The sequence below is a fragment of the Megalops cyprinoides genome, chromosome 3, assembly GCF_013368585.1.
Source record: "Megalops cyprinoides isolate fMegCyp1 chromosome 3, fMegCyp1.pri, whole genome shotgun sequence".
In the NCBI taxonomy this organism is placed as follows: Eukaryota; Metazoa; Chordata; class Actinopteri; order Elopiformes; family Megalopidae; genus Megalops; species Megalops cyprinoides.
The window spans coordinates 2,068,625-2,084,576 of record NC_050585.1 but is presented as its reverse complement, the minus strand read 5'-3'; the positions used below and the strand labels follow the sequence as shown (position 1 = coordinate 2,084,576).

The following is a 15,952-nucleotide window of genomic DNA, read 5'->3' as shown; positions in this document are numbered from 1 at the left end:
CTTTTTAATGCAAGCTTTGTGAAAGAATCAAGGAATTAGATGGTCAGTGCATGCTTATGCATAGACAAAGCAGTGCACATTTGTATAATCTTCCTGCAGATAACAGACCACGTGTGCTGGTTAATACAGTATTATATTATTTTAACATTAGTCCTCGAAAATGTACACCCAATTTGGCATGTTCTGAGCTCTTTTTGAGCATATTAAAATCATTGTTAAGAGAGTGGAGTTAAGTTATGTTTGCTGTTCATGTTTCTCATGTTTACTAAGCACAAACTTGTGATATGAAACAAAATGTAAAATCGATACTGCCCACCTCTCTGCTTCGCTACCACTGAGATTACCCTGGCCGTACCAGGCTAGTACGTTTTTTTCCGGAAGTAATTATCTCAAGAAAAAGTTTCCCTGAGGAATGTATTTCCAATAACACCATAGGTCGAACAGTTGATTGGCATATTTTATAGCGATTGACAATATACATTTTCAAAGTATAACCAATCAAATTGTAGCAGGCGGGTCCAAGGCGGTTGCGAAGACGCTGGCGTCATTATCAACAAACGTTTGAATTGGCAGTTTGGAAAGACGACCTGTGTGCCTGAAAATGAGAAACGAGTAGTTGACATTTCGTTAATGTTAGCTACCACAAGGGTAAAAAGATGTGTATATTTTGACGGTGGTGTTTTGTCTTTTAAGCCGCCTGTGCTGATGCATTCTGAACATTTTGTTGCAGATTTGACTGCTAGCTGTAATCTCAAACAACAGCGTTATAGGCTAATTACGTCGTCAGGAAGCCAGCTAGCTACTTACAGTAGCTAGCATCCTAGTCTAGCTAGCTAGCCAACGTAGCGTTTACAAAAATGAATCGAAGACAGAGTACATCAAAGAGCACCACCAAAGATATGGCGCAAGTATCAAAGCTGAAGAACAACCCCGTCCCGATCCGACCAGCTAAACCCAAAACTCTGAGACTAATAACGTTAGCTGATCACCGAGTTTTAGCCGAGAGGAATCAGGCAGTGATGCCAGTGGGTGCGTGGGTGGAAAGCGGACAGGAGTGTCAGGAACATCCTGCTGTAAGTAGTCCGTAGCTTATTGTGTAGCTACTCACGCAGTGCACTTGCCTAGCAATTTCGTCTGATCATGTTCTTTCTGTGTCGTGTTCGTGTTATGATCTCTGTATTTAATCATACCAATCAGCCACCTTGCAGAGCGGACTTGTATTGCTAGTTAGCCACATTAAAGCATTAAATGATACAAAACTTAATAATAATACAATAACTTTTCTCGAGCCAGCTAGCTGTCCATGTACAGTAAATGAATATGATTTCGCGAAATGTTAAGATTTCACTTAATATAGGTGGTCACTGTTAGGTTTTACACCAATCGATAAATGTTTTCTTTAGAGGTTCATTTAAAAAGAGGGTTTCATTGAGTAGACGACAGTGTTTTGGTCAGTAGATGAAGTGTACAGTAATCCATACAGATACACAGTCCCTCAACTCCAGCGGTGTTTTATGCAGATCAGAGCGGTGCTGACGGAGGAACAGCAGGGGGCGCTGTACAAGGAGAAGGATGAAAATCTGCGCAGGTTTCAGGACGCGGTGCGGAGACGCGTGGCGCAGCATGCCCGTGATCGAAGAAGGCAGCAACTGCAGCAAACCAGCCAAGCGGTGAGAAAGACACAGCTGTTACAGCAGTCATTTCAGTCACAGCTGACTCTGGCAACAACACTGGTATTACACCAGCTCTATTCCTTATGAGGCAGGTTAGAGCATGGACCTCTGACCTGTTAGGCTTTGTATTAAAGTTCACCACAAGAAATCAGAATAGTATGTGGACTCTATTCTTTTTTAGTAGTAAGGTTGGACCTGACAGGTGTAGCCTTGAGCAAGGTTAGGAATGTGTCTGTTCAACTGACAGTTGTAAAGGATAAGGTTATTTTCTAATTTATTGAATAATAACCAGGTAGTAGGAACAACAGCAAATATAAATCTGTGTCACATTTTCTAACTTACATGCACATCAGTCAGGTGACAGCTAGTCCAGAATGTGTTCCCCTATCAAATTTCAGCAGCCCTTAGAATGTGCCGGGTAGGTGATGTACCGTGGGCAATGTGGGCAGATCTCTGTGAGGGGGAGGTTTGTGATGGTCCGTCTCTTCCTGCAGGTGGAGCTTGAGGGGAGGGTGCTGCAGCAGTCTGGAGGGACATCCCGGCACCACAGCCCCGGGCAGAGCGGGGCCCTCACCCGCCCACAGGGGGAGCTAGCAATCTGCAGTCCGGGGTTCCGTTGGGTGACCACCCAGGGTCTTGAGGCCAGCGATGGGGATGGCGAGAGCTTTGTTGAGACGGGACAGCAGCAGGAGCACCAGGTGGGGAGGCAAGGCTCTGCTCACTGAGACAAATCCTAACCTGTCTGGTGTTTGTGCAGGGACTGAGCTGGCAACCACAAGGTTGTGGGTTTGACTCCCACATGGGGTACTGCTGTTGAACCACAAATTTATTCTGAATTGTTTCAGTAAATATGGGGTTGTATAAATTGTATGATTTATCGAAATAGTTTTAGCAGGTTAAGCTTAAAACTTTCCTTTCATCTTGTGTTTCTCTGTTTTTAGGAGGAGAGATTATTTCTGTGTTTAGCACATATGAGTAAGGGCATGTACATCCGATGACTGTTTGTACATGTTATCCACCCCTACCACTGGATGTTTATTACAACATTTTAGGTTAAATGCCTTGCTCAAGAGTTCAATGGCAGGGCCCCACCTGGAAAGTGTAATTGTGTCATCCCAAACCTGGTTCTTTAACTGCTGCACAACATTGCCATCCTATGTGTGGCCACATTGCTGACTGTTACAAAGCGCCCTCGTTTTTCAGCTCAGCAAAGTGGCCAAACAGGTGCGGCGCAGACTGGCATCCTGTCAGACGATGCCTACCGGGGAGCTGGTATCCGAGCTGCCAGGGGGCATCTGGAAGGTCTCCCCAACAACAGACGTGAGTCTGGCCTTGTGTGAAATGTGCTTTTTCCCAGCATCAGGTTGTGTGTTCTGTGCCTGATAAAGTGGCATACAGTATGCCACGGGGTGACACTCCTCTTCCTCATGTCACTGCACAGAAGCCGGCGTCTTGCCTGCAGCCTTCAGCTGGGGAGGAAGAAGAGGAGGAGATCCCTTTGATTGGTCAGCACGACCGGCCGCTTGGCCTGCAGCATCCCGGGTCCTCGGAGAGTGGCAAGGCGGTGACTTTCCACAGTGGCCCGGTCAGTATGCCACCCGTGTCCACTGAGGACAGTGTGCCCAGCACTGTATTTGTCAGGTGATCTCACAGTCTAATTGGGAGGATTGTGTTTCTGAGATCTGGGAGCACATTACCTGTTTGTTAAGGAAGTTCAGGAGGATGGTCTTGTCATTCTTATCGTGCATTTGGCTCCAGCTAAACTACTATACTTACACTGTGCTCATGGCTCACATACTCCGCCTCCACAGCTCTGATTAACCACTGTGTTTGCTGGTGTGTGTGTGCTCTAGGTGTGTCACAGGCTGCACAGAGAGCCGTACCCCACAGGTCACAGTCCTGCATTCGGTACTGACTACAGAGCTTCCCAGGTACTGTGGCCTGGAGAGGATAAGGAGGAATTGAAGAGACAGGTACACACACACTCACACCTGGGTGTCACATTTCACCTGTTCTCAGTACACCTGTTGTGTAAGTCTGTATTTCTGGGTTCAAATACCCAAGAAAAATCTAGAGACACTCACCACGTATGTCTCTTCATATTGAAATTGTTGTTGCCATGCATTCACAGCATATACTGGATCATTTCAAATATGTCTCGCTCATTAGAGAAATTAATGCAATTATGCTATGTGTTCTGGTTACCAGGAAGTCATCAGTGCATGAGGTGTGGTTCAAACACAGTTAAACACAGTTACTGGAACACAATCATCAATGTTTAGGGATTTCCTTATTACATGTATATATCCAGATGAAAAAAAAAATCAATAAAAGACCTTATCAGTCCCACCACCAATTAAAGTAATAATGCTATAGTAAAAGGGTTCATTGCCAGTTGTTACAGAGGGCCTTTAGGTCTTCTTCAATGCATTTTTATGTCCTCAGAGATAATAATATGTAGGTTATGTTTTTCCTGCATAACACAGACCACACATGCAATAGATGCTTTTCACATTTAATTATACAGGTACTTCTCCCCTTCCCTTATTTTGGGGATTTTCTTTGTTTTGGTGAAAAAAATAATGTGAATCACTGCGCTGCAATGACACAATGAAAGAAAAACTAGTTTTGTGTGCATTTCCTGAGGAAAATTCAATGTGTGGCTGCCTGCTTGCATTATTGACCGTACAGTATGTGCGAAGGGATTAATATCACTAATATCACAAATATTTAGGCTCATAACTCAAAAACTGTTCATCACAGCGCTGAACTGAAGGCAGAATGAGAATCTGCACAATTTTTCCTACATTTTGTATACTATAATTTATGGCGGTAGAGCCAGAATTCAAGGAGATAGCGGCTGTGTAAAAAAACATAGTTCAAAGCCGGGCTTGAAATCCTCCTGCTGTTCGCTTCTATACTTTTGAATGAGGGTAAATTTACAGCAGTTTTTTTTTTTTTTTTTTAAATCTTTCAAATTACAAAAGTACAAGCACATCAGTGATGAACAAGCCGGTTAATTTGGCGTTGATTTGGTGTCTGTAGTGCGAACGGTGTAAGCACAGTTAGAGCTAGAAGAAGAACAAATAACTAGATTTGTGTGCATTTTCTGAAGAAAATGCGAAGTGTGCATTATTGACGGTACGCGCGTGTGTGTCTGTGTTCTCGTGTGTGTCTATGTCTGTTTTTTGTGCATGCATGTCTGTTCGTGCGTGTGTGTGTGTTCGTTCGTGTGTGGTTTTGAAAGAGGAATTGCTCTGTCTCATAATACTACTCCAGGAATACAAGAACATTTGGAATGTTGCCAAGCAACCAAAATGCATCAACCAACTGTCATTTGAGACCATTTTTACTGGGGGTCAAATTAGAGCATTTTTTTAAAATATTGTTAAAACTATAAATTTATAAAAGTACAAGCACACCAATGGTGCACGAACCGGTCGATTTGGCGTTGGTTTGGTGTCCGTAGAGCAAATTATTTAGATGCAGTTACAGCTAGAAGAAGAATAAATAATAAACTAATAATAATAATGGCAATAATAATAACTAGATTAGATCTCTGTCATTTTCTGAAGAAAATGCGAAGTGTGGTTGCCTGTGTGCATTATTCAGCCGATGCGCTATTCAAGTTGCCGTGTGCGGTCTCCCTCCCCTCTGTGTCTGACACAGCTGTGTTTACATGACTTAGAGCAAATATTGAACTGGGCGCCTATTTCGGTTCATAATTCAAAAACCGTTAATCACAGCTTGGTTAGAATGTGCACAAGTGTACATTTATGCGTGTAGGATCAGAATTGGCGGAGATACGGTTGTTTAACAAAAGTATTTTTCAAACGTGGAAGTGAAATACTCTCACTGTTCTCACCTTTAGTTTTGAACGGGGGTAAAATTAGCGATTTTTTTAAGCTGTCATGACTGAAGTGAAGACATGGTTAGAATGTGTACAAGCTCTATTTTGAGGTATAATTTGTGCGTGTAGAGGCAGAATTGATGGACGTACGGCTATATGTGGAAGCGAATTTTGAACCCTGATCTCTCTGCTCAGTCTTACAGCCAGCGTTGTTACCAGTTGAGCTAAAGGCGATTTGACACTAGTTCTATTGGAAACACCGGTATTTAATTAAGTCTCAGGGAATGGCGTAACCGTTGAAAGTGCACAGAGGAGCAAGTTCACAGAACGTCTCTCTGATTAGCTCTGTTGCAACAATTTAAATATCATGTTAATCTGGTTAGAGCAAGGGGATACCAAACATGGAACAAAGGCTCATAATTCAAAAACTTCAGCATTTCTCTGAACTGATGAGTGTGAGAATCTGCACAAGTGTAGCTCTGTTTTGATGTATTTTTATGCATGTAGAGGCAGTATTCACAGAGATACGGCAGTTGAGAAACTGGGCCTTTGGCCCACACTAAATTCCTCTCTTTGTGAATGGGGTAAAAAATGTATTTTTTAAAAAATTGAGGCACACCAATGGTGAACGAACTGGTCGTTTTGGCTTTGGTTTGGTGTTTGTAGAGACGCAGTTAGAGCCAGAATAATAATAATTATAAGGGAAACAAGAGCAGTAGTATGCTTGCCCTTTGGGCAACCACACTAATAATAACTAGATTTGTGTGTATTTCCTAAAGAAAATGCAATGTGTGGTTGCATGTTTGCATTATGTATGTGTGTGCATTACAGCTGCTCTTAACCCTCCTGTTATGTTCAAATTTACTAACATCCGTTATGTTTGGGGTCAATTTGACCCCAGCAATTCAAACCTCCAGAAAATGGTGGAAATTAAAATTGCTACCCAAATTTATGTGTCAGGTACTTTATGTTTCTTTGTTGACTACATAAATAGGCTTTAAATAACCCCCCACCCCCCACCCCCCACCCCTATACATGTAGAATACCTATTATGCAACTATGGAAAAACATGACAATCACCATAAAATCTCACTGATTAACCTAAAATTGAAGAGAAAGATCTTTTTGGTATGTTAAGGCCTTTATATTATTTCTAAGTACAGATTTTTTGTTATTACGAAATGCACTCAGACATTCATCCATAGTCATGTGGGGGCCTGGATTGTAAAGAAGAGGTAATCGCTGAACCCACTTGTCCCATACATCCCGTATTGCTGCGAGTTTGTCACGCTCTCGTCGGCCCTGCCTTGTTTCTCTGTCATCAAAGCGTATGACACGGGAGAAAGGATGAAATTTCTGTAGAGACATAGTTGCTGGAGATATTGCCCTTCCAGTGTCAGCATTCCAAAAGCTTGCTGTTGCTTCGCCTTTTGACTTGTAAGCTCCTGCCAAAATGAGCAACCCAATATAGGCTTGCAAGTGGGTCACATCCAAGTGTTTCCAACTGCCCCTATACACACGCCTCTCCTCCAAGTTTGTCATCTCCAGTATATCCTTTTCAATTGATTATCAAGAGCTCAAATGCTAGTTTTATGTCTTGGGCATGGCTGACAGCGTATCTGGTAGGGCCTGAAACCATCCTGATAACATCAGCAGCACTAAGTCTACCCTGTCATTCAAGTGGGGAAAGGGACCATAATAATTTTCCATTTTTTGAAGGTAACATGCCTTCTGGTGGTTGAGATACAGGAGGGTCAACACTTAGAGTCTCATTCTCATCAGAGGAGGATGCCTCATAATCAGGGTCCTCCTCAACGTTATCCTCTGTCTCATATACAGTCTCCTCTATGTCACTCTCACTGGCAAACAGCTGTGACAAAACCTCATTGGCAGAAAACTTTTGCTTAGAGTTCATTTTCAATAGAGAGAGAGAGCATAAAGAGAGAGCACACAGAGCACCAAGAGGAATGGTTTTGAAGGATGCTGTGCAAGCTTTTATATGCTTGCACCTCCTCTACTATCATGCGCAGACACATGTGTGGGAACCATAGTTCCCCTCCCTCACAGCACGGGATATATCAAAGTTCTCATGGAAATTATGTTTTCCCCTCCCCCATGTCATGTGAACTGTCCGTGGTTCTCGCACTACTACAGGCATTATTATGATAGGTTATGGCCCTAAAACAGAGGGAAGTCTTATATTATATTATAAAATTATATTATAAAATTGCATGTTGCAGTGTCCTCAATATCATCCAAAACAAGTAAAACAAATGTGTGTAAAATGTTGATATTTCTTATATGTTTTATACAGCTAAAACAGCCTGGGGTCAAATTGACCCCAAACAACACCAATGCGTACAACATGAGTACAGGGCATTAAAAACATATCATCATGTTAATTTTGTGTTTACCCAGTTGTCCCTATTAAATTAGGAAAAGTCATTAAATATGAAGCAAAAAAAATGATGTTGAGCATTTATTTAGAGACGTTAAACATTGAATGGGGTCAAATTGACCCCAAACATAACAGGAGGGTTAATATCACTATTGGAGTTGCTGTCTGATTACTGTTCTGAACAAGAACAGTAGTATGCTTGCCCTTTGGGCAACCACACTAATAACTAGATTTGTGTGTATTTCTTAAAGAAAATGCAATGTGTGGTTGCATGTTTGCATTATGTATGTGTGTGCATTACAGGTGCTCTTAATATCACTATTGGAGTTGCTGTCTGCCTTCTTATCTCTCTAACTCTGTATATAATCCCATTCCTCCTTTCTTTGTGTCTGACACTACTGCGCAGCATGAGAAAAAGCAGTGTGGTCACATGATATAGAGAGGTGGTCGCAAGCTTTGCCCAGAATCCTTAGATGGAAAGAGTCAATGGTCCTGTTTAGTATAGGTGGTTAGTATGTGGCAGATGCGTATTGTTGAGTGGAAAACCTGTTGTGGAAAACCACTAGAATATTATGTAGGACAATATGTCCTAGTGATTCCTTCAAACACACAATTAAACATTTGGCAGTTTATATAATACCTCCTCTGACAGTTGTAAGTTGATTTACTGGATCATATGTCTACATTATTCTACTCAATGAGCAGTTTCATATACTAACAAACATGCATAGTAAATTACTGCAAATTCTGGCAGATTGTGATTTTTATTTTAAGTCTTCTTTTTGGCTACATTCCAGCAAGCTCGTCTGACAAATTAGTCAACCTTTTATTATGGGGCAGGGATCTGGAAAATTATTTTTAATTTTAGAGCTGTTGCTAAGATATGCGCGTGCTTTGGCTGTATCTTTGATTCTTGTGGGAAAAATGGTGAGTAACTAGAAACAGAATTGAGTTCTTCTTTTTGTGTTTGCTTTGAGTACTTTTTTTTTGTCAGCTGCTGTTTCTGCTTTTTATTGAGCCTAGAATGTGGAACCCTTTTCCCTGAAACATGTCTTGCATAATGTAAGGTCATTTTTAGCTCGAATTTAGCTGGAAAATCGCAGACATTCTGCCTTAGAGATTCTAAGTGATAGCTTTTTGGAATTTAAACAGTTATTCCTGTTAGTCCCTTTGAATAATCAGTAAGGCTAATTTGTATGAGTATAGCTACAGGTAGTTTCTGGAACAAAAGGGTTGCTAAGTAACCTTGTTATCTGAAAGACAATCATTGGGCTGTATAACGAGGTGCAGTGTTGCCTTCTTAACTCATATTTTTTTCTGTCAGACATGCTAACTTGAATATGTGTACACATATATAGACTTACATCAACTCGCATTCTTCAAAGGACACTGCGCATACACACCTTCAATTGCTTTCAACGCATGTTTTCTCTTTCTTTCATCCTGAGAAAATGGTTGTCTAATTAATGTTGCATTCTGCATCACAGGATGAAAGGCACTGGGCTATACAACAAAGTTCAATACTCTGTCACCTCACAAGACAGAGGGCATCAGCACTCCTTTCACAAAGTGACTAACATGTCTGTGTGCAAAGGTTGCTCATTATAGGGACAAACAAGCATACATCTTCTCGGAAACCAAAGGAGATTCTAGTAAAACATACTCATGAAGCAGCCAGACACTGTAGCTTTGACTGAATGACCTGTTAATTCACAAAGAAGGAGAACCTGGAGGAGAATGCTCACAAGAGTGCCAAAAGCTATCACTTGGATTAAAGCACGTCCGATTAGATAAGCCACTTACCATAAAGCATCACATACACTCATACAGAGAGCCATAAAAGTTAGCCTTGTCAAGAGAATACTCCCTGAAGCAGGAAGACTGCTGACTGTTACAAAGGAAAGGCAGCAATTCCATGTCAACATGTCCATTTATCTTTATTTAAAAGCAAATAAGCACTGCAGTATCCTGAGGGCTGCTGGATCCAGTGGATTTGTTTTGCAACAGTTGCTTTGCAACTTGTACCTCATACAAAGTGTTGCACGCAATGGGCATAAGAAGCAAAAGAGGGAGATATGCATGCAGTGTGGCCCAATGCGTATAGAAAAAAGCTCCCTACACATATCTGTGTGGCAGTAACAGTGCACTTATACAAGCTGGTGGGTGTTCTTCAATAATGGGACACATCAACTTCCCCAAAGTAGTACTCCATGGCCTCTGATCCATCACAGTGAGGGATATTAGTGTTAATATTAGTATAGCAGATCATATAGGGCTGCACAATTATAGCAAAAATCATAATTGTAGATTATTTCCCTTATTGTTGTAATTGCAGTTATTAATTTCGATTAATAGAATTACATGAAATACCTATTTTGCGTAGGGGAACTACATGCTATATTCTCTATATACACAACCAAAACAAAACAGGCTGAGAACTTTAAAGTACTTTATTGCTGTTTGAAACATTACTAGATTATCAACACAAGGCCTAAATGGTCAACTTGGCAGCATCAAAAAACAACTGTTCAACACGTCACAAAATCACAAAGGCCAAGACAGAACAACATATGCAAACATAAAGTATACACTTGCCATAGCAATTATGCATTTAAAAATAGTACAACAGTTCTTTTAACATAATAACAATTGACTTTGCTGTTTAAAGGTTTTTTGACCAGGAACACAAGCCTATCAACACTCTCTGGCTTCAAGGAAGAATGCAAACAAGTTACAATGTTTCTTCCAGTGCTAGTGAAGTCCCTTTCAGAGGGGGAACTTGTGGCAGGTATGCACAAATACTTTTGTGCTAGCTTACAGAGGCTTGGGAATTGCCCTCTGTTCCATCCACCAGGTCAAGGGCAGGAAAGAGTAGATAGACTGAAGCTCAGAAGCCAGGTCTTGGTACAAAGAGAGGGCAGATGATGCTCTGTGGTCATCACCTGCCTCAAGAAGCTGCCCAAGGTTTTCTTGTTCTTCTTTGGTGCTGGTGCATTCTGACCTTGGTAATCTGCTTCCATGTTCACAGTCACAGATTTTTGAGCGGTCTTTTAAAGAAAAGTCACAATTTAAAGTCTATTTCAATACTATATGAAAATGTGTCGATTAATTAAAATTAAGGCCTAAGTAAGTACAAGTAATATTTAAAACCTTCCATCTGTAAATCTAGTTTTCTGTCCAACTTTATGTAATTACCATGACTGTAGATATCTTTGCCATCTCAGTGGTCACTCTGGTCTTGAGAGCCTCAACTCTGTCCTCATTGACATATCTTAACTTTAATCTGGGATCTACAATGGATGCCATGTCAGGCAACTCTTGTGTCTGTGGATCATCATACTTTCATTCAGGTAGCAGATCTTTCTCTTGAGCCATCTTGAGAGGTCTGTCTCTCCCTCTTTCTCTACTGAGATTGTACTGTTGAATAGGCAGAGGACAGGTTTCACAAATGATCCACTGACATAGTACACTCCTGAAAGAGCATCAGTGAATTCAACAAGAGGACAGAGGGAGTTGTTCACTGCCTCAAGGACCACTATATCCTGCCACATAGGGACAAGGTGTTTGACCTTTCTGTCCAAGGAGAGGACATAAGCAATGGCACTCTGCTGCTCCAGCACCCTGTTGATCATTGCTTGCTTTGATCCACACCTTGTGGGGCATTCTGTCTTTAGTTTGTTCTTAGGTATCTTAAGCTCTTTCTGGGCCTCTGAGAGCTCACTCCTTTGTCTCCAGCTATAGGAGAAGCACCCCACCACCTTCTTGCACATATTCAGAGCACGGTCAATCTGTCCATCTTTCAAAGCATTCTCTAAAAACATTAGAAAATGTCAATTTTGTGTCAGGCGCTTAAAATCAAAATAATGGAATAAATCTCAAATGACTTACGTATTATGCTACAAAAAAGTAAGTGCAAACTGATAGTGCTAATGTGTATGTAATAGCATTAAATGTCAATATACAGTAGAATGAAGAGATATTCGAAAAGTTTTTATTGTTTTTTGTAAATGTATTTGTTAATGAATTGTAATTACAATTGAGTATCTGTCTAGTATCACATTGCTGTCAAAACAAAAGCAATGTCTCTTTCCAAATACATTGTGTGCTCATACAGAAGGCTTGTAGTCCACACCTCATCAGACAACTACTCCATGATGTATGCCAATATTGTAAAGGAATAATCAAGCACAATGATTAGTTTCGTATAAATTACATAAAATTAGGGTACTCACCAATTGCTAGGTTCAGCCTGTGCCCAAAGCAGTGGAGCCTGGCCCATTTATAGCTATGGCATTCACCCCGTTGTCTGTGGTGATGCAAACTTGGTGGTCGTCCTACAAGCCCCAGGCGGCCAGTGCCTCTCTCAACCCTTGAGAAATCGCCTCTCTAGTATGATCTTGTGGAAACTACGATGTTTGCAAGCACTTGCTTTTCAGCGTGAATTCCTCAATATAATGAACTGTTATGCTCACATACGGTTTCATAGTCCTACTTGACCACAAATCAGTTGTAGTTACGTAGTGTGCTACTTTTTTCAGATCCATTTCCATTTCTGCTCAAGTTTTGAATACAGTGAAGGTAATGTGACTTGAGAAGAATGATTGCGTGAAGGAATGACATACCTTTTATCAAGGCTGCAGATCATCTTTTTTAAAACCTTCGCTGCAAACGGTGTTAATTGGCGCCATGTCTTTTTGCTATGTAGTATACGATAGCTTCTGTTATTTCTGTTTGCCTTTGAGAGCCTGCTGGATATGGAGATGCACTTAACATTGAGTTAGTGATGGTTGTCTGTGTAACAGGCCTCACGTAACTCCAACTTGGAGCTGCGTCCTTAGCGTTCATGCACTGCTCGTACAACACCCTGTGGTAGAATTTTAGATGGCTGAATAAATTTGTTGTGTTTGACATGGGTGCAGCCACTGTCTTTTTGCATTCTTTGCACAGTATGACTGCCTGTTCCACATCATCGCTAGCGAATCCAAAATAATTCCAAATTACCGTTGATGCTTTCTGTTTCGGTAAATCTTTCCTCTTGACCCTCAATTACACTTTCTTCCGTGCCCATTTTCACTGGCTACCGTGAACAGAAATGAAACTTATTACCCACACATGTGGATCACATTGCTAAAATTTTGCTCATTAGAACCGGTTGTTTTAGTAGTAGGCCTCTGATTTGCCAATGCATTGATGGGCACAACAGACACATCTGTGATCTGTGTTCTGTGTTAATAACACTTAGTAAATACAAAATGTGATCTTTGAAGTAACGGAAGTAGGCCTGCTAACATAAATGTAATGCTATAATCGCGACTTTTCACAATTAGTTGATTGTGACTAATTACGTAATCGTAATCTAGATTAATATTAGATTAATTGTGCAGATCATTTTTTATTGTTTCTTAATGGCATTACACAGAATTTGCAGGTTCACAAACAGTGCAGACTAATAGCTTTTTGTTTTTCTTTTGTTTATTTTAAACAAGTGTATACCAACTGCCTTTGATGTTTTTTCTAGCGGCAGTCTCAGTTCCTGATGTATCGGCGCCTCTTCATGGACATCGAGAGAGAGCAAGTCAAGGAACGTAGCCGTCACAGGAAACATCTGAGGAGAATCTCAAGGTGACTCCAACCTTAACTATGTAGTGGCACTCCTTGCTTTTTTACTGACATCGGTTTTACATTGCCTAATTCTCCACACAGCTGCGTATGCCTTCAAGGGAAGTGAGAGTAGAGTGCATGCATAGGACTAGTTGCCTTAGGATGAAAGAATGAAGCAAAAATATCTGAAAGGAGTCACTGAACTGTTACATGTGTGAACAGGTGCAAAGGCAACTAGAGGAAATACATGGTGACATTGGCAGAACGCTGCCATTGCTTCACTGATTTTACATATGATATGTTGTACTGGATGAAAAAGTTTGAATGTATTAATTTGTGTGACTGTTAGACACATATTGATTTTTTTCCAGGATTAAGGCTGACAAAGAGCAGCAGAGGCTGGAAGAGGAGAGAAGGATGGAGACATTACAAGAGCTGAACAAACAAAGCAAAGAGCTGGCTGAGAGGGAACGGCTGACCGTGGAGAGATTGAGGCAGAAGGAGATGGAGAAGGCACAAGAGCTAGAGAGGAGAGACAGAGCACAGAAAGACAAGGAGGCTAGAAGGTACCCCTGACAGAGTAAACATGGTTTCCAGCTTCCCTGAACCCTTAGTGTCTGTCACCTTGTCCAAGGGGAATGTAACATAGCAAGGTTTATTTAATCTTAATTTACACTTCAAACATGAAAGAAATAGCATGGAAATGTTTCTGTTATCATGTAAGGTCTCAGTTAATATGTGAATTTGATTTTATATCATGTAAATTATTTTATTATTATTTCCCTCCTACATTATTTTATTGTTGACAGTTTCTCCATATTTATTACTTACTATATTACAAGGAGGTGAAAAATCAATAAAAGACTGAGTTAATGAAATTTCAGAGACGTTTGAAAGTCTCTTTGTAAAAGGAGTACAGATAAGATGGTGTTTTCTACCTGACAAAAGTAAATGAGTTACAGTCGACCACTGATAAACACATGTGACTGTTGTTATGTCATGCATTCATCCAGATTGTGCACATAGCAGGTCTGCCTAAAGTGAATGAGATTAAAAAGGAATCCGCTGCATGCTACTCTGCAGAATATGGAGTATGCATTGAGTAGATATATAGTTATAGAGAGTTGACTGTAGGTAAATACACCTTGGCACCCTGCAGCTGAGATGTATAAAATAGGTGATAGTTGGGGGACTGAGGGAATAATACCAGCTGCCACGGCACAGGTTCATCGAGGCTCTGCGCATCAGGATGAAGGAGAGGATGGTGCTGGAGAAGGTGGAGCTTCCCCCTCTCTGTTGCTGTGGAGAGAGCTTCTGGGACTCACACCCAGATACCTGCGCTAACAACTGTGTCTTCTACAACAACCCCAAAGGTACTCAGGCAGCAGACCTCAACGGCAGACATCTGCAGGATTCTATCTTAACTGGCAAACACATCACTCGCACAACTTTTTCCGCCTATGGCTACAATGTGTTTTATAACGTTACATTGTGTTTTTTTTATCCTTTACATTTTCATGTATCCCATCTAAAATACCATGAATTGTAACACACCACCGTTAAAAATGTTCCCTGAAATCCTGATAATAACCTAGCACCAGAAGTAATTCACAGAACGTTGTGAGATCTCCTCAGCCACCTTTTACCAACCATGTGGGAAAAATAACTTTCCTGTTGGTCACAACAAAGGTGTTTGAGGCTATTTGGGCTCCTTTGCACCAGCAGTCGATTTTCGTAACCGTCAGTCTCCCAGCTGATTCCAGATCATCTGAATTGTTTATTTGTGTAATTCTGTTGCAGCCTACGCCCAGGCTCTACAGTCTGTGCTGTTCAACTGTGAGCTGAAGGATGGGAACCTCAGCCACCGGGCCTCTGCCAGGAGGATCGCATCCATGCATGCAGTCTCCCCAAGAAAGTAGACCCCTCTGAGAAACTGGAAACAAAGTCACAGCTTTTTTCTCCCCAATGATTCGCTATTCATACTGATAAGTTGGGAGTGCCAAAGATCACAAGGTGCTAGTAATTTTTTTGTATGAACTGTATATCCTATTTTGCTTAACTTTACAGATACTGCTGCATGTTTTTGTGACACAGTGATACTTTATACACAGTGATACTCTGCACCAGCAGCGTTGATTTGCCTTAATGAGATGTTGGGAAAGACATTAATGCTCAGGGCTGTAGGGAAACTGCTTGTATTCTCATCAGGTTTCGGTAAATTCCGCCTCTCTACATGCACTTCATACTGCTTTAACACTTTGTTTTTTTATGTTTTTAGTATTTTAACAAATGTCCAAACAATCTTCATGAGCTAATAATATGTGTACATCTTTTTGGCTTGTGTATGGAGGGTGAATCGATGCCATTTTACAACAAATGCCACAAAAGCCACATAACAATAAATGTTACAATAATTGCTCCATTTTTCCT

The 15,952-nt window shown here is 41.0% G+C and overlaps 1 protein-coding gene across 1 annotated transcript; it reads left to right on the top strand.

Annotated features, from left to right (window-relative positions):
- Positions 1–592: 592 nt before the first annotated feature.
- On the top strand, positions 593–15,909 carry ccdc15 (coiled-coil domain containing 15). The gene is made up of 11 exons (XM_036524718.1): positions 593–794; positions 825–1,073; positions 1,521–1,670; positions 2,168–2,371; positions 2,877–2,993; positions 3,115–3,258; positions 3,527–3,646; positions 13,440–13,543; positions 13,894–14,088; positions 14,747–14,895; positions 15,323–15,909. The coding sequence occupies exons 2-11, from the start codon at positions 858–860 to the stop codon at positions 15,439–15,441; spliced, it is 1,518 nt and encodes a 505-aa protein (XP_036380611.1). The 5' UTR covers positions 593–794; positions 825–857; the 3' UTR covers positions 15,442–15,909.
- The last annotated feature ends 43 nt before the right edge of the window (positions 15,910–15,952 follow it).

Excerpts from the sequence above, each read along its gene's own strand:
- ccdc15 (XM_036524718.1), top strand. The coding sequence starts at position 858 with ATGAATCGAAGACAGAGTACATCAAAGAGCACCACCAAAGATATGGCG. Across the intron at positions 3,259-3,526 it reads TGACTTTCCACAGTGGCCCG|GTGTGTCACAGGCTGCACAG; the intron begins GTCAGTATGCCA and ends TGTGTGCTCTAG. Across the intron at positions 14,896-15,322 it reads CTTCTACAACAACCCCAAAG|CCTACGCCCAGGCTCTACAG; the intron begins GTACTCAGGCAG and ends ATTCTGTTGCAG.